The sequence below is a fragment of the Drosophila arizonae genome, chromosome 3 (assembly GCF_054131065.1).
Source record: "Drosophila arizonae isolate 15081-1271.41 chromosome 3, UAZ_ARI_1.0, whole genome shotgun sequence".
Lineage (NCBI taxonomy): Eukaryota > Metazoa > Arthropoda > Insecta > Diptera > Drosophilidae > Drosophila > Drosophila arizonae.
In genome coordinates, this window is record NC_142923.1 from 7,091,887 (window position 1) to 7,113,613 (window position 21,727).

Below are 21,727 nucleotides of genomic sequence, written 5' to 3' on the forward strand. Positions count from 1 at the left end.
TACTTCCCGCATTCGTGCAACCCCCGCGGTAGCATGACGCATACAATTCAAAAGGCACCTATTAGTTGTTCATTCTATTTCAGTATTCTTCTTTCGTTGTTTTCCTAATCTCGGTATTTGCTAGCCAGAATTTACATATTTGAAAAGTTTTAACAAGTGTACAAATAAATTTGAATACTACGTCAGATTCAGGATCGGTTTTCAGTTGCTATTTTGTTGCTGGGCACGAATGATCTCTTTGATGTCACGCTGCGTCTGTTCGCCGCACTCGAAGCGATGGTAGTCGACAATCTCGATGGCATTCTCTTTGAGCACTTCGCCAACGGTTTTGTCTGCATCCAATAGATACTCCTGATGTATGAGGCATGTCTCATCGTCCTTATTCTCGGCAGGTAGGTCCTTGCCATACTCGCCCACCTTAAGCGGTTTCATGCCCACAATTTGCTGGCATATGCCCTTCTGGATCTCATGATCGTCGACATCCTGCTGCGAGCGGAAGGCAACAATCGCTCCGTATTTGCCCACCTGTGTGATATTCTGTGTGGTACTGACATTCGTTGGCGCCGGATGTGCATAGCCCGCTAGCCTCAAATCGTTGTTCACCTTGAAGCAAAGAGCACGTCTAATGCTGGCATTCTCTCCCATCGCTCCAATCAGCAAAGCCAGATGATCGGCCAGCGATCCGCCCTGAGGCGTCTCCAAGTTCTTCAGTGCATCCGCGTCGAAGCCAAGCTGTAAAGGAAATTTATGAAGATGAATGTAATCTGAATTAAAATATAGAATATATAAGATTATAAGTGACTCTTTGATAGCCGCCCATCTGTATGCCCACTTCATTACCTTCCACAGATCGCCGTCGAACTCTGTGAGATCGGTGTAGTGCAAGACAATGCGTGATACATGATCCACAAAGCGTTTAAAGGTATCATTGCGTGCCACAAAATCCGTCTCACAGTTGAGCTCGACCATGGCACCGCGATTGCCGCTGACAAGAATGCCGACTAGACCCTGTGTGGTGACACGATCCGATAATTTGGTGGCCTTAGACCAGCCCAGCGATTGAGCCTGTTCGTGCAGCCATTTCTCTGCCTGAAAAAAGAGGCATTAGTAACTATTAAGCTGTATATATGTATGTAACTGTGTGTTCCCACCTGTGTGACATCGTTGTTATGCAATGCAAGCGCCTTCTTGCAGTTGGCAAACGTGTACCCTGTCTTTTTGCGCAGCGTGGAGAGGGCGCTCTTCTCCAATCCAGCTCCTGCGCTGCACAACTGGCGCGTGGTATGAAAAGCGCGTGCCAAAGTTTTTTGTAGCAACATTTTTACTTTTTTTTTTGTAGTTTTATTTCCTGTAAATTTGTAGCTCTTGACCAGTTGTGGTTGATTGAATCGGAATAGGAAATGACGTTACTTGTTGCGCTTGGCCTGCTGCCAGGGACGACGGAGATTTTTGTTGTTTTGTTTTTCTATACAACAAAATTTGTTTAATCAATTTTTGAATTTCAATGTAATTTGCATTTCTTTTCAATAAGTTGGTACGGTGGCGCACACCGGTTGTGACTCTTCAGAACAGTGCACAGAAATTGATAACAATTGTAAATATTACAATTGCCTACTTTAGTAAACTAATTGCCAGTAAGTTGAATGCTTTGCATGTTGATTTGCTTGTGCAACACTTTGTTTCCCGTATTTAATTATAATAATTTTTTCGGCGTTTTTTAGTGTGTTTTGCGGTCACCGGCTTTTTGCCTTGCTATCGATTTGATAGCTCAAGGATAGCGCTGCTCTTACAATTAACTAACTGAAAGTAAGTCGAATTACATATATGCTTGTGCAATACTTAGTTGACATCAATTAACTTAAAAATCCTTTTTATTTGTATGTTTCTAGTTCTTATCGACATACCTATCGATTTGACATTTCAGACATATGTGCTGCTTTCGATGAATCGAAAGCATCACTGAAAATATTTATACTCGATAAAAATATATATATTTTTGACCAGAGCTGCCACCTAGTCGCTGTAGTTGCGCGCCAACTTTGAAAACAGAACTTAAGCAAGATGGAAAAACCAAACCCAAACAAGAATATACCCAGCTTTACGTCTGTTTGCGGCGTGCACCGCATCTGCAGCAAATCGAAAATGCTATACACCCGCCCCAAGCCAGATGTGCTTCAAAGCATTCTACAGTCCAAGGCGAATGCGGATTACAAGTCACGTCGCTTGTGGTACGAACTGAATATGCCCGAATGTACCAGCCACCTGTTCGATGGCCAAATGCTATCCGACATGCCCGAGAGTTTGACTTGTGCGAAGTCCCGATCACGTCGCAAGCAATCCGAAAAACCCGACGATAGCGACCTCAAAAGCAAAGCTGCTTCAAATTATATGGTGATGCGTCAGGAGCGCGAGCATTTTCGCACAAAGCTCGTGGAGCTGATCTTGCACATGGACGATGATCAGGAGGGCAATGAAAACAAAGACTCCTTTCCCGATCAAACCGAGCGCGAAGTCTTACGCTATTACTACTACATCAAACATGGCATCGACACGATTCACGTCTCCACCATCAGCAAGAAGACCTTGAAGAGGCAAGTTCCTCCTTTTCGAAATATACCTATAATATATATACTCAATGCGTGCTTTGCAGAATTGATAATTTGGTGCCGGTCCTCTTGAAGAAATGGGATTCAGCTTTCGTCGAGAATATTGCCGAGGTGCGCTCCGACTATGTGTTTGCCATGAAGAAAGCTGTTGTCGATTTCGTTTTGCGACATTCGGTCTTAGATCGCTTGACTCAGGAGGGCGCCCCACCTAAGTTCGATACGGCCGAGAGACGTGAAATTGAAAAACTAATGAACCATTTTCGATATCGGTAAGCTTAGACTTTATTTTCTTGAAAGACTAATTTGCGACGGTTGTGTGAAATGATGAGATGTTAGTAATGCTATAATTTGTAGTTGTTGATCATGAAAACTTCTTTAAAGTTTAAACTAATTTGTCTCTTTATAGTCAATATTTTGCCATCTGTATTAATTTAAAATTAAAATTAAAATTGGATATATGTATATAATTTTTTTGGCTTACGCATTTTCTGAGAGCTTTTCATTTTCCCATTTTTTTGTCAATATCAGAAATTACAAGATTTTTATTATGTGATCCTCTTTACCATTCAAAAATTATTATTTAAGTTAATCGTATATAATTAATTGAAAAATCAATGTATCAAAAGATAAGTTTAATCAATTGCTTAAGATATTTCGGTTTCTTATAAAGCATCGACTTACATATGTATATACCATATTTTCTGTGCTGTTAATTTGTTTTTAACGCTCGAAACGTAAATCGTTTGCTTGGCAATTGTGAGATCCTTTAAAGTCGTTAAAAAGTTTTCCAAATTGAAAGGGAGTTTATGTGGCCATGCAATTGACATGCAATTACACACATGCAGACAATCACACATACACACACACACACGCTCTTTCTCTTTCATTCAAAACGAATTGTTCTGGCGCTAAATTTGATAAAATAACTTGACAATAAGTCTCTTATATATATGTATATCTTTATGTATATATATAGCATATATATACGATATATAGTAGCTGCTTGGAAAAGTTGTCGCGACTTTATTAAGAGCTGCCAGCCATGGGAAACGCGAGAAATCGCTTTGCGTCGTGCCAAAAAACTTTTTAACCGCACTACAATGGCTGCTTCTGCGGAAATGGAAAACCAGCGGGTACCCCCAAAGGGGTGGGGGCGTGACTGCTAGGGAGTAGCTATTGCTTTGTAGAGCCGGCATGGCAGCCGCATCAGCCAAAAAAGAAGCACAAAGTGCAGAGGAAGAGGCATGCTAAGGAAAAGTTAAGTTCTCCTGTGTATTGGTTTGACATTTGATGAGCAACAGTAAAGCTTCTGCCAGGAGTAGCTTCTAGTGGGACGATGGTTGTCTATGGGCGTGGCAGACATAAGTTGTAAAAGGGATATGCTTAAAAATGAATTGAGCTTGCCGCTGAAATTGTGCTGTGTGCGGGGAGGGGAGCACGCGGTCAGGGCGAGGTGTGGCGCGGTCAAAGGGCAAAAGTTCTGCTGCCCAAGTGGGTCGCCCATCGATAATATATGTGTGCGGGGGAGGTGGGAGGCTGGGAGGAGTTGTTGGAGCTTTTCTAATTTATAGCCAAGAGCATTTGGTTTCATTAAAATGTAGGGCAAGTTGGGCGTAGGCGTTTTCGCCTTGGACCAATGCGCTGCCTAATGGGCCGTGTGAAAAGGAGCTCAACTGAAAAGTTTTTGCGAGCTCTCAAGATTTGCATGAAAAGAAATGATTCAATGAAAAACTTTAACAACTCGATAGGCTCAAGCAGAAGATATTGCATTAGCATTGCTATAATTATTAGCATTATTATTAGCTATTATTTTAATAGATTAATTTTTTAGCTTTCACTACTATTCGCATTACCATTGGCATTATTATGGGTATTATCATTGGTATCATAATTATAATTATCATTGTCGTAATCAAATTTAATTATTATTTTTCTTATTACCATTGCATTCGCATTAGGCTTATTACATTATTACATTAGAATAATAAGCATTACGATTAGAATTTGCATTAGCATTAGCATAAGCATTAGCATAAGCATTAGCATTAGCATAAGCATTAGCATTACCATAAGCATTAGCATAAGCATTAGCATAAGCATTAGCCTTAGCATAAGCATTAGCATAAGCATTAGCATAAGCATTAGCATAAGCATTAGCATAAGCATTAGCATAAGCATTAGCATAAGCATTAGAATTAGCATAAGCATAAGCATTAGCATTAGCATAAGCATTAGAATTAGCATAAGCATAAGCATTAGCATTAGCATAAGCATAAGCATAAGCATTAGCATTAGCATAAGCATTAGCATTAGCATAAGCATTGGCATAAGCATAAGCATTAGCATTATCACTACCGATATGCCAGAGGGAATATATATATAATTCTCTAGAAATTTTAACTTTTAAACCTTTTTGCCCCTCTCCATGGTAATTTTAATTAATTTTCCAATATAATTTATTTCCAGCTATGATGAGAATCGCAATCGCCTGAAAACCACATTGTTTTCCATACATCGCAGTGTAGCCAGCATTTTGGAAGTGTGGAGCTTGAAGTACAGCAACAAAACCTTGGTCAACATTGAGGAGCTGAGCAAGGTCGAAGAGCCCTTCACATTATTCAATTTTATCGTGAGTTGCAGTAGTACAGAAAATTCAATTTGTTGGGCATACCTTAATTGAGTTCCTCTGTGTGCATTCGTGCACACAGTATTTATGCGGCATTCACATCGAGAGTGGCAAAGCCATGCTGGAGGATGTCTGGTATGGGGAGATACACACAACCTTGTTAAGGGCCAGCAAACGTGGCCAGTTGCCGGATATACGACGCATGACATTGGTCAAGCGCTTCTTCAACTGTGTAGCCGCTCTGATGACCCAGCAGCTCGAGGACATTTGCATACGCAGCCTTAAAGCCTTTGCCGATTACGTTTGCGATTTTGGCGTAAGTATCTGAGTGCACCCAATTGACTAGAATAGTCCAGTAATCTTCAATAAGTAATCACTGAGCTTGCCAAGTCTCACTGGAGCTTTGGCCGGAAGATAGCTCCAAATGGTCTCACGAACTGATTTTAATAAAGCAACTCTTCAAGGGTCTTGCGAGGAATTTTTTACATTCCGGCTTCTATTTATTTCCGTAGGTGTCTAAAGAGATTACAGATAGGGTTCCTAATCTTCTCTGACTCCATTGTAGTTAGTAATCGCTAGTCACTAGGAAGGAGAAATAAGATAAGATAAGATCGGACTTTACCTTCTCTAAAAACTCATCTAATCTAAAGTGCATTTTATGAAGCAATCAAGAAATGACCCAAGAAATGAAATTATAATAGAATTCCATAGTCTAATGTCTACACATTCTACATTATATCTTAGGGTTTACAAGCCATTCCTAAAGTCCTCACTTATCTCTAATTTCATTTAAACATAACCTTACACTACCTAACGCAACATATCTTCAACCCAACAAAATCGAATCTAGGACAATCTATATTAGTATGATGGGCGTAAAGACTAATCCCTGCTTAGTAGTATTAGTAATTAAAGAAAAAGCTTTAAGGCAAATAAATTTTCTTCGTTGTTCTACCGCACAGAGATCTAATCCTGGCTTTGAAATCTCCTGTATATTGGCGGACGAGGATACGATAACATTCAATCCGAGCTTCTCGAAGATACAAAGTGAACTTATGCGATTGATTGATTCGATCGTTCATGCAGTACAGATAATGCCTCGTATCGAGGGCAAACTCTATACGGATCTGAAGATTTCGAAGAAGCTCTTCCTGACGCCCACGGTGCCGGATAGTATTGTGGCCGATACGAAGAATAAAGTGTGCATGATGCTTGAGGAGCAGCGCATTGGTCCCGAACTACGATTGCAGGACTTTGATGCGTTCATTGATCTGATCAACGGAATGGACTCGGAACGTGTTGGTCGCTTCATGGACGGCGATGCCACCTTTCAGCAGTACACGGAATTGGTTTACGAGTATCGAGAGAAGGAGGATCGTATTGCGCGAGAGGTGTGGGGCATCATACGCATGGGCCTCTATGAGTTCCATCGGGATAATTTTATCATACATGTCGAGCAGCTGGCACGACAGATCCAGACAGATCTGCTCGCTCGCATGGTGGCGGATCAGCAAGCGCGAATTTCGCGACTCGGCAGGGAGTACGATATGATAGCGAAGAAGGCGCTGACTGTGCCCAAGGATACGGCCGAGCTAATGGAACTGAAAGCCTATGTGGTGCATGCCGAGGAAAATCTGGTGCCCGAGATGGAGGCACGCCTGAAGGTCAACATGAGCGAGATCCTTTGGCTGATGGATCACACGCTGTATTCCCCACTGGAGATCAAGAACAACAGTAATTCCTTCCAATGGTACTTGAAATTGGCCTCAATCTTTGATCAGCATCGCGTGATCATTGCCGAGAAGGTGATCGAGTACCAGGAACTGCTCAAGAAACGCATCGAAATGTTCCGTCGCGAGCTGCAGAATTATTACGATCAGGTGCAGCTGTACGATACGTGGGGCGACATCAAGCAGTTGTCTAAGTATAAGAAGCGAGCCGGACTGCTGGACCAGCGACTGGTCAATGCCATGGACACCATCGATCAGATAAACGAGGAGGAGACTTCTTATGGCTGGGATCTGTCCCAGTATCCGGTACGCAAGAAGGCGCACGATCAGCTAAAGCCCTATAAGAATCTCTTCGATGCCGGCCAGGACTTCATTGACAAGTGGGAGCTATGGATGTACTCGCAAGTGGGCTCCTTTGACCCGGATGAGATCGATCAGGATGTGTCGAACTTTTATCGTATTGTACAAAAGCTGGAAAAGCTCATGGGCGATCATCCCATTACCATGCAGCTCATCATGGATGTCAAGGAGCAAATGGAACTTTTCCGCGGACATATGCCCATCATCAATACCCTGGGCAATCCCGGCATGAAGGCGCGCCATTGGGAGCAAGTCTCTGAAATTATTGGCTTCCCCATCAAAGTTTCGCCGGAGCTGACGCTCGAGAAGATTATTGACTACCAGCTGGACGAGTATGTGCCTAAGTTCGAGGCCATCTCGGAGAGTGCCACCAAGGAGAATAACCTTGAAAAGGCCATGGCCAAAATGGCCAACGAATGGGAGGGCGTTGAATTTGGCATATCGCCCTACAGGTAAAGTTGAAAGTTTCCAAATGCATATATGTAAATGGACACCGTCTCTCATATTGTGTGCATGTGTGTCTAGTCTAATTGAACTGTCTCCCACAGGGATTCTGGTACCTTTAAGCTGTCCGCCGTGGATGACATACAAATTTTGTTGGACGATCAAATCATCAAGACGCAGACAATGAAGAGCTCACCCTACATCAAGCCATTCGAGGCGGAAATACTGTAAGTGCACTCTAAGCCTGTTTGTTCAGCACTTGTCAATGTCAATCGCACTCTTACATAAACACACCCACACACACTCCCACAGACACACCCAATCACGCCTCACACCCTTTACTAATGCTCGTTTTGTGCGCTTGCAGCAAGTGGGAAGCGAAGCTAATGCTGCTGCAGGAAATTCTGGACGAATGGCTGCGCGTGCAGGCCACCTGGATGTATCTGGAGCCCATTTTCAGCAGTCCAGATATTCAGCAACAAATGCCCGAGGAGGGACGACGGTTCAGTGCTGTGGATAAGGTGGGTTGCTTCGCTAAATACCCTATAACTACACCTGTAGCTGGGTCTAGTTAGAGCAGTTATGTGAAATGATTTAAAGTTATATGATGAACGTTCTAGACCTACCAAATCGATAGTAGACTAGGTGTATATATCACTATCTTTTGTATATGCTTGAGCACAATGAGACACAGGGTATTGAGTAGTTACTGCCAGTCGATTACACCACATTACCTAAAGAGTTCAAGTCCAACTCTGATATAATCCTTTGCACTCGTCACAGATCTGGAAGGAACTGATGAAGCAGGTTTCACTGGACTCACGCGTGATGACCGTTGTCCAAATCGACAAGATGAATGACAAGCTGAAGAGGGCGTATAATCTGCTGGAGATCATTCAGAAGGGTCTCAACGCTTACTTGGAGAAGAAGCGTTTGTATTTCCCGCGTTTCTTCTTCTTGTCCAACGACGAGCTGCTCGAGATTCTGTCCGAAACAAAGGATCCCACGCGTGTACAGCCGCATCTCAAGAAGTGCTTCGAGGGTATTGGCTCGCTCACGTTCACCGAGGAATTGGAGGTCACAGCGATGCGTTCGTCGGAGCGAGAAGTAGTCGTGCTGGCCGATGTCATCTCGACGGCCAAGGCGCGCGGACAGGTGGAGAAGTGGCTGTTGGAGCTTGAGATCGATATGAAGAAGAGCTTGCATCAGAAGATATCGGAGGCCTTCTACAGTTACGTTAAGATGCAGCGCAACATTTGGGTGCTTAGCTGGCCGGGCCAGTGCGTGCAGTCGATTTCGCTGACCTATTGGACCCTAGAGATCACCGAGTGCTTCCTAAGCGAAACACCCAAGGAGAGTTTGGCTAAATATCTGCAGAAGTGCATGAATCAAATTATGAAGATTGTGGATCTGGTGAGAGGAGATCTGAACACACAGAATCGTATTACCCTAGGCGCTCTGGTAGTGCTCGATGTTCATGCACGCGACGTCTTGGCAGAAATCGTTGAGAAAGAGGTTGACGACCTGCAGGACTTCCAGTGGCTTTGCCAATTGCGCTACTACTGGGAGGAAAACAATTTGGATACACGCATGATCAATTGTTCCCTGCCCTATGGCTATGAGTACCTGGGCAATACGCCCCGATTGGTTGTTACTCCCTTGACTGATCGTTGTTATCGCACTCTATTTGCGGCCTTGAATCTGCATTTGGGTGGCGCTCCGGAGGGTCCGGCCGGCACGGGCAAAACGGAGACCACCAAGGATTTGGCCAAGGCCGTGGCCAAACAGTGCGTCGTCTTCAATTGCTCCGATGGCTTGGATTATCTGGCTCTGGGCAAGTTCTTTAAGGGCTTGGCTTCTTGCGGCGCCTGGTCGTGCTTCGATGAGTTCAATCGTATCGATCTGGAGGTGTTGTCCGTGGTCGCCCAACAGATTCTCACCATACAGCGTGGCATCAACTCGGGTTCCCCCACTTTAGTCTTTGAGGGTACGACCTTGACCTTGGATCCCACTTGCGCGGTGTTTATTACCATGAATCCCGGCTATGCAGGACGATCCGAGTTGCCTGATAATCTGAAGGTAAGAGATATTCGATAAATAATAAAGTATAAAACTCCAAGAATTTCTAACCTTCTTCCTTTCTTCCCCTCTCAGGCTCTGTTCCGCTCCGTGGCTATGATGGTGCCGGATTATGCATTGATTTCCGAGATTGAATTGTACTCCTATGGCTTCCTGCGGGCCAAGCCACTCTCGGTGAAGATTGTGGCCACCTATCGTCTGTGCTCGGAGCAGCTGAGTACCCAGTGCCATTACGATTATGGTATGCGAGCTGTCAAGTCGGTGCTGAAGGCAGCTGGTGCCTTAAAGCTGCGCTATCGGGATGAGAGCGAAGACATCCTTGTGCTGCGCTCCATCAAGGATGTGAATTTGCCCAAGTTCTTGAACCAGGACATACCACTGTTCCAGGGCATTACGTCGGATCTGTTCCCGGGTGTCACTCTACCCGAGGCGGACTACGTGGTGTTCAATGCGTGCACAATGTTGGCATGCGAGAAACAGAACAAGCAATGTACGCCGTTTGTGCTCGAGAAGGTGCAGCAGGTGAGTCCGCATAGAAAGGATGAGTATAATAAAACGATAGCATTTATTATATTTCGCTTTCATGGCAGCTCTATGAGATGATCGTAGTGCGACACGGTCTCATGTTGGTGGGTTATCCATTTGGCGGCAAGACCACAACATATCGGGTCCTGGCCGAGGCGCTCGAGTGCATGGAGAAAAAGGATGGCTCTGAAAACAAAGCTATATATACGATCATCAATCCAAAAGCTATAACCATGGGTCAGCTGTATGGACAGTTCGATGCCGTGTCGCATGAGTGGAGCGATGGGATCTTGGCCGTCAATTATCGGATCTTTGCTGTATCCGATTCACCGGACCGGAAGTGGCTCATCTTCGATGGACCTGTGGATGCCATCTGGATTGAGAACATGAACACCGTGCTGGATGATAATAAAAAGTTGTGCCTAATGTCCGGCGAGATTATCCAATTGTCGAACACAACCAATTTGATATTTGAGCCTATGGATCTGGAAGTCGCCTCGCCGGCCACGGTTTCGCGTTGTGGCATGATCTATCTGGAGCCCAGTTCGCTGGGCTGGGAGCCACTGGTCACCTCGTGGAAGAACACCCTGCCCGCTGCCTTCCACACGGTGAGCAAACAGCTCATCTCAGCGCTGATCTCTCGCTTCTGTCCGCTGCTCCTGTTCATCGTGCGGAAGGGTCTGCGCGAGATTGCGCCCACCTCGGACACCAATTTGATGGTTAGCCTGATGAATTTCTTTGAGTGCTTCATCGATGATTTCCGCGATGAGAAGTATGTGGCGAATATTTCGGATTTGGATTTTCGTGCGCAAACCGAGGGCATTTTCCTATTCTCGGCAATTTGGTCGATCGGTGGCTCGTTGACGTCCGAGAGCCGGGAGAAATTCAACATAGTATTTCGTGCGCTCATGGAGAAGACTTTTCCACAAAGCTTGTACGATATGTACGGTGTTACGGATGATTTGTATGTGGAGCCATTGTCGAAGCCCTTCATCTTTCCCATACCCAAACAGGGTTCGGTGTTTGACTATCGCTACATAAAGGAGGGCAAGGGCAAATGGAAGCCCTGGCAGGATGATGTCAACTCAGCACCGCCTCTGCCACGCGATATACCCGTCAACCAGATTCTCATCCAGACCAATGAGAGCGTGCGCATTGCAGCCGTATTGGATCTGTTGGTGCGACACGGATTTCCCCTAATGCTGGTCGGACCCACCGGCACGGGCAAGAGCGTCTATGTCATTGACTACATGTTAAAGAAAATGGATTTGCTTGTGTACAAGCCACTTTTCATCAGCTTCTCGGCCCAGACGTCGGCCAATCAGACACAGGACATTATCATGTCCAAGCTGGACAAGAGACGTAAAGGCGTCTTTGGACCGCCCCTGAATAGTCGCTTTGTGATCTTCGTAGATGATGTCTCGATGCCACTGAAGGAGAACTATGGAGCACAGCCGCCCATCGAGCTGCTGCGCATGATGCTCGACCATATGATGTGGTACGATCGCAAAAATATTGTGCCCATGAAGCTGATCGATCTGCAGATGATTGTGGCGATGGGTCCTCCCTCGACGGGCAATACGGTTACTCCCCGTTTCCAGCGCTTCTTCAATGTGATCTCGATTGATGACTTCAACGATGACATTATGAATACGATCTTCGGCAAGATCGTGCTCTGGCACTTGGATGCGCGGTAAGTGGGGTGTATAGTGGAGCGAGTATATTTAATTCAGAACTTTCTCAATCAATATATTAGTGGCTTCTCGAAGGAGTTCGATCCTTGCATCGATGAGATTGTGGGTGCAACGTTGTCTGTGTACAATGATGCCAAGTTGAATCTGTTGCCCACCCCGGCCAAGTCGCATTATCTGTTCAATTTGCGTGACTTTTCACGCGTCATACAGGGTGTCCTGCTGTCGGTGCCGGAGGCTACAGAGGACATGAATTCAATGCGGCGTCTGTGGGTGCATGAGGTATTGCGCGTCTATGGCGATCGTTTGGTCGAGGACTCCGATCGTAGTTGGTTATTTGGGAAATTGTGCTCGGTGGTGCAGGATAACTTCAATATCGAGCCATCGCGTCTGTTTTCACGCTTAGTGCCACAGGGTAAAAAGCTGGAAGAGAACGATTTTCGGCAATTGATCTACTGCGATTTCACCAATCCGAAAGCGGATATGAAAAACTATGTCGAGGTGCTGGACGTGGAAGAGTTGCGTACGGTTGTGGAGGCGTATCTAGTTGAATATAATAACATGTCGAAGAAACCAATGAATCTGGTGCTTTTCCGCTTTGCCATCGAACATTTATCGCGCATATGTCGCATCATAAAGCAGCCACGTAGTCATGCTCTGCTCATCGGGGTCGGCGGCTCCGGGCGCCAGAGCTTGACTCGATTGGCTTCGCATATATGCGACTATGAGCTGTTTCAAGTGGAAATAACTCGATTGTATGGTCCGTATGAGTATCACGAGGATATCAAATCGATCTTGCGTAAAATTGGTGCCTCTGAAATGCACGGCGTATTTCTCTTTACGGACGTTCAGGTGGGCTAAGCATACCAACATTTTGGATCAATTGCACTTTCCGTATCTAGGGCAGTTTGCTAATCTTTGAAAGACTTTTAGATCAAAGACGAATCTTTTCTGGAGGATATTAACAATCTGTTGAACTCCGGCGAGGTGCCCAATCTGTTCACCAATGAGGAGAAGATCGAGGTGGTCGAAAAGATGGCGCAAATCGACAAGCAGCGCGACAAGGCCGTACAAACCGATGGCAGTCCCGTTGCCCTATTTAACTTTTTCGTTACGGTGGGCGATCAAATTTCAGCTACAAAATATTTCTTATACTTCGATGATTCTAATAATGCCCTGATCTATCCCTGTAGACCTGTAAGGATCAGCTGCACATTGTGTTGGCCATGTCGCCGATTGGCGATGCGTTGCGTAATCGCATACGCAAATTTCCCTCGATTGTCAACTGCTGTACGATCGATTGGTTCCAGCCCTGGCCCGAGGATGCGCTGCTTGCCGTGTCCACCCGCTTCCTGGCTGCCGAGGAGCTGACTGCGCTTGAGCGCAAAACGGCCATCGATATGTGCATGGAGTTCCATACGTCCACACAGGATTTGTCGGCCAAGTTCTTTAAGATGTTGCATCGCTACAACTATGTGACGCCCACGTCCTATCTGGAACTGATACAGACATTCAAGGCGTTGCTTAGCCAAAAGAGAAAGTGAGTCATTATGACTATACTATACTCGTATTCCTTATTGCTCATTTATATCCAATCTCCGGTTTTCACTTGCAGCAACATCACCATGAATCGAAATCGTTATTTGACGGGCATTTCGCAGCTGGATATTGCTGCCCAGCAGGTGGCCGTCATGCAGGAGCAGCTGCAGGCGCTGGAGCCGAAACTGAAGGAGGCCTCCGAGATCGTCGCCGAGCAGGTGGCCAAGGTGACGGCGGACAGTAAACTGGCCGCCGAGCAGCGAGAGCTGGTCAAGGAGGATGAGCAGGCGGCCAAGCAGCAGGCAGCCATTGCTCAGGAGATCAAAGACGAGTGCGATGCCAAGTTGGGTGAAGCTCTGCCCATTCTGGAGGCTGCCCTCTCCGCGCTGAACACCCTAACCACGGCTGATATCGCCGTGGTGAAGACCATGAAGAGTCCGCCCATCGGTGTGCGCATCGTTATGGAGGCTGTTTGCATTCTGAAGGAAATGAAGCCCGATAAGGTGCCCAATCCCAGTGGCGTGGGCACCGTCGAGGACTATTGGGGTCCATCGAAGCGTGTGCTCAGTGACATGAAATTCCTGGACAGTTTGCTCAACTTCGACAAGGACAACATATCGCCGGATGTGATGAAGAAACTGCAACAGCGTATTCTCAACAACGAAGCCTTCGATCCGGAGAAGATTAAGACGGCATCCACGGCGTGCGAAGGTCTCTGCCGCTGGGTCATTGCACTCTCCAAATACGATGTGGTGGCCAAAATTGTGGCGCCCAAGAAGATCGCCTTAGCTGCCGCCGAGGCCGACTACAATGCGGCCATGAAGTTGCTCAACGAAAAGCTGGCCCAATTGGCCAGGGTCGAGGCCAACTTAGCCGCTATTCAGAAGATCCTCGATGAGCAGCTAAGACAATATGGGTGAGCAGCAAGTCTTTGAGAGAGGGTAGAGGGGTTTTGTTTAAATGTATGCAGCAGGCAGAGTAATACGTGGCAGACCTTAGCTTGATAAAGTATAACCTTGATCAGGACAATCTGATCTGATCAATGATCAATATATCCATTCATCCGTATCTGCGTTGACCTCCCAACCCATAAGAGCTGGAGACTTTCAATTTTTGAGTAGAGCCGCACGCGGTAATCAAGTTTGTTTAAAAAATCGATAACGATACCTTTTTAGTGTTATCGATTACAGTAAATCTTAAGAAGAAGAAGAAGAATTATTGTAATATCAGTTCTCTTCGTAGGGTTCAGGGAATCTCGTAGTTGAACAGTCTCGATTAGATCACTCTTGTTACTCTTAACCTTTAACCTTGTTTCTTCCTACTTAGTGTCTTGCTGGCTGAGCATGAAGCTTGTACAAAGAAGTTGCAGCGCGCCCAGGAGCTCATTTCTGGCTTGGGCGGCGAGCGTACGCGTTGGTCGGAGACAGCTCGGGTGCTGCAGGCGAGCTTTAAGAGCGTGACAGGCGATGTGCTCATATCGTCGGGAGTTGTGGCCTATTTGGGGCCATTCACCATCGACTTCCGTGTAACGCAGATACGCAAATGGGTAGCGAAGTGCCTGGACTATGGAGTGACCTGCTCGGCGGACTTCCAGTTGGCTGTAGTGCTGGGTGAGCCGGTGGAGATTCGTTTCTGGAATATTTGCGGCTTGCCGACGGATGCGTTTTCCGTTGAGAGCGCCATCATGATGAAGTAAGTGCAACAAGACATATTTATTTATTTACTCCATCAATTTTGCAAAGAAAGTTTAGTTAGCTGAATATTCTAGCGTAAATCTCTCGCTTAAAGCCCGCTTATACTAAAGTGCTTTGCTTACATTAATGCTCAACAGGCAAAGTTTGATCGGAAAGTACGCTTCGTTAAAGCCACTAAAAGTCATTAGCTTACAAATCGATGCAAAAAGCTTTGCGCCAGGAATTTCATTAATTTCATCTCAGCTACAACAGCTGTGGCTCAGCCAACCAACTCACTATAAATATTTATGTATATACATATATACGTATATACCTATATATATCGATATACTTGTATATACCTGCTTTCAATTAAATAACCTGACACGCTAATTATGGCTGAGAGCTTGTCAGATTCAGAAGATTCACAGTATTCATATACCCTAATGGAGAGGATGTTAAGGAACACTTATACAGAAAGTACTCATAAAGCTGAACTTATGGGATTTCTAGGGTTTATAAAAGTATAAAAATACTCATGTAAATATAAATGGTGCACAAATTCGATCGTAAGAAATCCCTAACATCAATCCCAAGTTAAATAAATTTATATTTTACTACAGCTTCGCTACGATCAAGGGAGTTTAGTCTAAATTTGATGTATGGCTGGTCCATGCGGCTTTTGAACAATAAATACTTTAGTTATAGTATTGTTAGGGTTTTTTTGTATATAGAATATATATCGTAGCAATTTTATAAGCTTGATCCTCTAAATGGAATAAACCAAATTTAAATCTGCTTATACCTCACTACAGATTCTCAGAGATCCTAAGATTCCATAGATCCATAGATTCTTTCTATTCCTGCCACCGCCATAATTTTAATGATAGTCCTTATAACAGAACTTATGGGTTTTTAAGGTTTATATATTTAGATAATAATTCTCTGTCTAATTTTCTTCCCATGAGATCTCTTATTTAATCTACTTATAAAATTAAATTTTCGTTAAGATCCTTTGGTGTTTTTTATATAGATTGTGTGTGTGTTTTTTGATAATTTTTTTTATTGCTGCCACGTGCGGAATTTATTTGATTAATGATTTCTTTGAGGGTATTAAAATGTTCGTCATACCCCGTTTCGGTTCGGCTTTTGTTTCTAATTACAAAACATAAAACGTTAGAATTCATGCATATTAAGAAAATTAAAGATATGCCGCTTAGCCTCGGTGCGTTGAGTGTGAGAACTGTGCCGGATGCTGCACGGGGCTGGGTCGGAGGGGGTGCTCGGCTCTGTGCGTGCGTGAGCGAGTGTGAGAGGCACCCGCATGTTGCCCAAGCACCGGTGGTTGCTTTAGCTCAAGGTACACACACAGCTAAGGGCTGGTCCACGGTCCACGGTACGAGGAGGTGGTCCTGGGCCCGGCAAAGAATTTTCATGTTTGATGCGTGCATTTGAGAGAGAGTATTACGCATCTGGCGAGTTTCCACCAAAATATAAGGGGGGAGGTGTTGTGTTGCGTTACGTCGCGTTGCCACATGCCACATGCCACTCTTCCCATGTCTCTCCATTTCGATTTAATAAAGGAAATTCCTGGCTGCTGCCACGCCACGAGTGTTCAAAGTAATTTGGAGCATGCCCAAAATACCTGAGGTGTGGGCCACCTCTGATGAAACTCCTGCTACTCCTGCTACTCTTTCTGCTGCTGCTGGTGTTGCTGCTGCTGCTGCTGTTGCTAGTCCTGCTGCACAAAGGATAAGCAATTGATTAATGTGCGCTCCGGGCGCATTACGTTTAATTTTTACCCATAGACAAGGCAAATGAATGATGTAGGGATTTGTTCAGGCGCCGCTAGTTATACTATCTACAACTCCTCAGACTGCCGGACACAAGACGAATGAATTTCTATTTGTATTTTGTTTTTGTCTTTTGTCCTTAAATACCCTGTATTTTGGGATGTTGCCAAAGGGCATGTTAATGCTGTGTTTGATATGTTCGATAATGCAAGATATTGATCCAATATTGAACAGCAGAAATCGGTGTTCTTAGACAAATATGAAGCTTATTGATTTTTTTTTTTAAATTTGATTTTTACGTGGCTTTATATTCTTCACATAATGAAGTTTATTTGACTAATTATTCTAAAAATTCGACTAAATATTCAGACAGGCCTAAGTTTCTAATTGTTCTCCATCTCTTCCAGGGTATTTTATAATTAATTCCACTAATAATAATATTTTATGTGATTAACATATCGAAGCTCTGTCTATCATTGTTTCGTTACTCATCTAGCTGGCTTTGCTCTTTACAGGGTATTACTCTCTAAGTAACATTTTTTGTTAAATCATTACCTCTGGATATTACCTACCTCCCATTTCTACTCTTTTCATTATATCTTAGCTCTTTTTTAATTTTCCAGAGTACTTTCTAGCCGATCAGTCTCATTTCTTGCAACTCTCCTTATCGTTTCCTTGGCTCTTCCTGTTTTACTTCATTAGGTCGTAGCTCTTACTCTTCACTTCTTTCCTTTCTCCAGGGTATTTTTCAGCCGATCACTCTCGTTTATCGCAACTCTCCTTATTGTTTCCTTAGCTCTTCCTGTTTTATTGGGGCGGACAACACGTCGCTCACCAGCTGCCCCACGGCAACTGCTTCGTAAATTGCTAATGTGGGGCAGCAGGTGTGGAGTCGTTCATTGTGGGTCTGCTTTGGGTCGTGTCTCTTTGCATAAATGTTTGATTAAATAATGTTAATTTGGATAAGGGCCAATCCATGCAGCATTGCGCTTGGAGAATTGAACTCGAAGCACTCGCTTTAAGGGCTTCGATCGAAACACTTTTGTGCGCCAGCTTTAAGTCATTCCTCAGTTTTATTGTCTATTGTAGCAAACCAAGTGGAAGCTTTTGTGATTCACAAACGTTTTCTTCTTTTGTTGTCAATTTTGATTTCCTTTATTGCATTTACATTGTTTAAATTTTTTTTTTTGCTTTCCTTGGCGTTTGCACAGTCAACGTACTCGTAATGTTCTCCCCTGTGCGGGTTCCTTTTTTTCCACACTCGATATATTTTTTAACAATTTTCAAGCGTCTAGCGGAAGCGAGGATAGCAAAGGTTATGATACCCTATAAATTTAAAATGGACTCGAGGTGTATTATTGTAGTATTTGAGGAAGTAGCCCAAACAAATATTTTTTTAACTTTATATATTATAATTATTATAATTTATGTTTCGAATCCTTGATAGAGTTTTTTTCTAGCTCGGGAAGAATGTCAAATGTTTCAAATCCAGTAAAAGCTTTCTTTAAAATAGTATTTTTATGTCTTGATAAATGTCATCTAAGTTTTCCAACATATAAACATTACTTCTGAGAATATAGAAATTTTCCTTAAAGTTTGTTCTGACTGGATGGAAAATTTATTTGATTAATTATTGTTATTATTTTGTATAGGGAATAATTTTTTGCAATATTAACTTTGGACTCATTTCTTTGATCTATACTACTACTAAATCCTATTTTTATTTTAAGTTTACGAATTGTTTTAAATACCTCATTAAAATTTTAAAATAATCTCAGTATATTTTCTTTTTAGTTAACTATTTTATTTTTAGATATAGAAACTCTTCTTCAATAAAAAACTTTCCAACTCACAGCGTATCTGTTAGTCGAGCCATTCGTGAGTCGCTCTCCTATCCAATTGAGACTACAATTGCTACGTGGAACGCGAAACAGATAAATATGCATTGATATACATACATAGATATGTGTATATGCATATATATATATAAATATAAATACATATATACATATGCGCATTTATACGCTGACATTTTTTATGTACCCTGGTCTTTCTCTCTTTCTCGCTCTGTGACTCTCTTTCTCGCTTTATCACCCTCAGTCCACCTCTCTCTCTATATCTTTCTCTCTGCAGAGAGAGGTTAAAATTGGCTCTTTTGTTTTTGCATCAAATATTTTTCATTCATCAAGTTTTCAATTTACAAAAATGTTCATTCATTCGCATGAACAAATTTGTATTCGGTGTGAATTTGTCATGTGCTCTGCTCTGTATTGTTGTTGTTGTTGTTGTCGCTGCTGTTATATTTGCCTCTTGTATCTTTAAACTGTGCATCTGTGAGTTATCGCACATATTAAGACTTTAACACGCCCACCCACATACATCCGCACACTCTCACAGATATACATATTTGTATAGTCACATTTTTGACAGCAAATATTTGCATGTGTTTGTCGTCATTTCTCTCTGGCTTTTTCCATCAATTCATTTGCATGTTTGATATCATATTTATAATTTGTGTTGCGCAAATAAATGCTTATTGCAAATCAAATGCAAATTTTTAAAGAGTTTTTTGATATAGAGAATTTTATTTTATTTTTTAAAATAATATTAAAACTGAGGGAATTTAAGAACTGCAGACTCAAAATTTAGACATAGACATAGATTTTAATTGAGCTATATATAACTTTATATACTAAAAGTGTTTAATTAAATACTCAACCTTCTGTTCTCAAAAATGTTTCATTAATTTTGCTTTTCAAATAAATTTTTAATAATATGATTATCATCAAGGGATGCTTACAACATTTCAGAGCCATGCTACAGCTGCAATTCGCTTTTCCAATTTTCGCTTGCAAACTGAATTTTCCCATTTTATTTCATCTGTGTAATCGGTTTATAGGAATGCGCGTCGTTGGCCGTTGATGATTGATCCGCAGGGGCAGGCCAATAAATGGATTAAGAACTATGAGAAGAACAACAAGCTGTGCGTCATACGTTTGAATCAGGCGGACTATACGCGCGTGCTGGAGAATGCCATACAGTTCGGTTTGCCCGTGCTGCTCGAGAATATTGGGGAGGAGTTGGATCCCATACTGGAGTCTATATTGCTGAAGCAGCTGTTCAAACAAGGCGGTACGATGTGCATTAAGCTAGGCGACACGGTTATTGAATACAATAATGCATTCAGGTAAAATATAACTGTATATATTAAAATGCAATACATGAAACTTTACTTCACTCAACAGATTCTATATGACAACGAAACTGAGAAATCCTCATTATCTGCCCGAGGTGGCGGTGAAGGTAACCCTGTTGAACTTCATGATTACCACACAGGGCCTGCAGGATCAATTGCTGGGCATTACAGTGGCCAGAGAACGGCCCGATTTGGAGGCCGAAAAGAATAATCTCATTGTACAAGGCGCTGAGAATAAGCGCATGTTGAAGGAAACTGAAGATCAGATATTGGAGGTGCTCTCCTCGGCCGAGAACATATTGGAGGATGAGACGGCTGTGCAGATACTGAGCTCGGCCAAGGCTCTGGCCAATGACATTAGCGAGAAGCAGATTATTACAGAGGCCACCGAGAAGCAAATCGATTTGGCTCGCCTCAGCTACGTGCCCATAGCAGAGCACTCGACAATTCTCTTCTTTACCATAGGTAAACTGTTATCACACTGTTACCTAACAGCGCAGTTAACTTGACATTTTCCATTTCTGTTACCTTTTAGTCAATTTGGCTAACATTGATCCCATGTACCAATATAGTTTGGTTTGGTTTGTCAACCTGTACATGGCCTCCATTGACAATACGGAGAAGGTGGATGATATTGAGGCGCGTCTGCTGGACTTACGCAATCATTTCACCTACAGCCTGTACGTCAACATCTGTCGCAGTCTCTTCGAGCGTGTAAGTACTTCCATCCTCCAATGTCAATTATCATCAAGCGTTAGTTCAGCTGGGGTCATTGCTGTGGCTTCCATTCCCTTTAGAGGACGACTCTTTCTCTGTCTGTGTGTGTTTGTGTGTAGCGTAATTGCGATATAATCCTATTGCGTTATATTTTAAGCGTATTACTGGGCGCTTGAATTTTCTTTGTGGCTGCGTATCGTTGCGCTTGAGTGCGTTTTAATAATTCCTTAGCATCAGCTTTAAGGACTTGCTGCCTGCACTGAATTGACAGCGTTCTGTCAGTACTGCGTGCCAGGTGCGTGTCTTACGCACTGTGGAATCTAACAGAGGAAATAGCTGAAAGTGTTTTTCAATGTTCTTTTAACAATTTAACATCTGTTTTTATTTTTTATTAGTTTTTAGCTTACAATATCCAACTCCAAATTGAAACATAGCTTTTAAAAAGTCTGTCAAAGTTAACAATTACTTTGACTTCGAGTTTCATTATTAACAATCAGTTTGACAGTTAGCTCACAATGTTGACCGCCAGCTTAACAAGAAGTTTCGAATTCCTTTTTATCACAATTTCATCAAGTTTTTATTTTTGAATACTTTATACTTATATTAAAGACTTCATCTTTGGCCTCAATACGAACTTCGAACTGTCTGTCAAATATGACAGCCAGCTTAACTATGAGTCGATAACTGTATTCCATATTGTTATAACAATATTTAACCCAATGTATATATTTATTTATTTTTAATAATA

General features: G+C 43.1%; 2 protein-coding genes and 1 long non-coding RNA gene across 6 annotated transcripts in view; 1 reads left to right on the forward strand and 2 right to left on the reverse strand.

The window, feature by feature from the left end:
• Positions 1-61: 61 nt before the first annotated feature.
• mEFTs (elongation factor Ts, mitochondrial) lies at positions 62-1,865 on the reverse strand. Of its 2 annotated transcripts, XM_089465455.1 has the most exons (4): positions 1,411-1,865; positions 1,152-1,348; positions 841-1,089; positions 62-732 (listed from the first exon to the last, which is right to left on the reverse strand). In XM_089465455.1, exons 2-4 carry the CDS (start codon positions 1,317-1,319, stop codon positions 202-204), a joined length of 948 nt encoding a protein of 315 aa, XP_089321581.1. In that variant the 5' UTR covers positions 1,320-1,348; positions 1,411-1,865; the 3' UTR covers positions 62-201. The 2 variants fall into 2 exon arrangements, with proteins under 2 accessions (XP_089321581.1, XP_017857980.1); XM_018002491.2 differs by having other exon boundaries at positions 1,152-1,865.
• Positions 1,866-1,908: 43 nt separating this feature from the next.
• The window catches only part of Dhc36C (Dynein heavy chain at 36C), a 29,224-nt gene continuing 9,405 nt past the window's right edge, over positions 1,909-21,727 (forward strand). The window contains exons 1-18 of the mRNA XM_018002475.2: positions 1,909-2,591; positions 2,651-2,875; positions 5,073-5,235; positions 5,315-5,548; positions 6,195-7,774; positions 7,871-7,993; positions 8,134-8,287; positions 8,550-9,845; positions 9,921-10,367; positions 10,436-12,063; positions 12,127-12,913; positions 12,995-13,177; positions 13,255-13,601; positions 13,677-14,516; positions 14,927-15,292; positions 19,966-20,253; positions 20,312-20,727; positions 20,798-20,976. Coding sequence (XP_017857964.1) covers positions 2,062-2,591; positions 2,651-2,875; positions 5,073-5,235; positions 5,315-5,548; positions 6,195-7,774; positions 7,871-7,993; positions 8,134-8,287; positions 8,550-9,845; positions 9,921-10,367; positions 10,436-12,063; positions 12,127-12,913; positions 12,995-13,177; positions 13,255-13,601; positions 13,677-14,516; positions 14,927-15,292; positions 19,966-20,253; positions 20,312-20,727; positions 20,798-20,976 — 9,786 coding nt within the window. The 5' untranslated portion in view covers positions 1,909-2,061. The remainder of the gene's footprint in view (positions 2,592-2,650; positions 2,876-5,072; positions 5,236-5,314; positions 5,549-6,194; positions 7,775-7,870; positions 7,994-8,133; positions 8,288-8,549; positions 9,846-9,920; positions 10,368-10,435; positions 12,064-12,126; positions 12,914-12,994; positions 13,178-13,254; positions 13,602-13,676; positions 14,517-14,926; positions 15,293-19,965; positions 20,254-20,311; positions 20,728-20,797; positions 20,977-21,727) is intronic.
• Positions 15,913-18,975, reverse strand: LOC149269625 (uncharacterized). Of its 3 annotated transcripts, none has more exons than XR_016269446.1 (3): positions 18,920-18,975; positions 17,076-18,392; positions 15,913-17,014 (listed from the first exon to the last, which is right to left on the reverse strand). It is a non-coding gene; the product is annotated as an uncharacterized LOC149269625 (long non-coding RNA). The 3 variants fall into 3 exon arrangements; XR_016269444.1 differs by having other exon boundaries at positions 15,919-17,014; positions 17,639-18,392; XR_016269445.1 differs by having other exon boundaries at positions 15,919-17,014; positions 17,639-18,392; positions 18,818-18,936.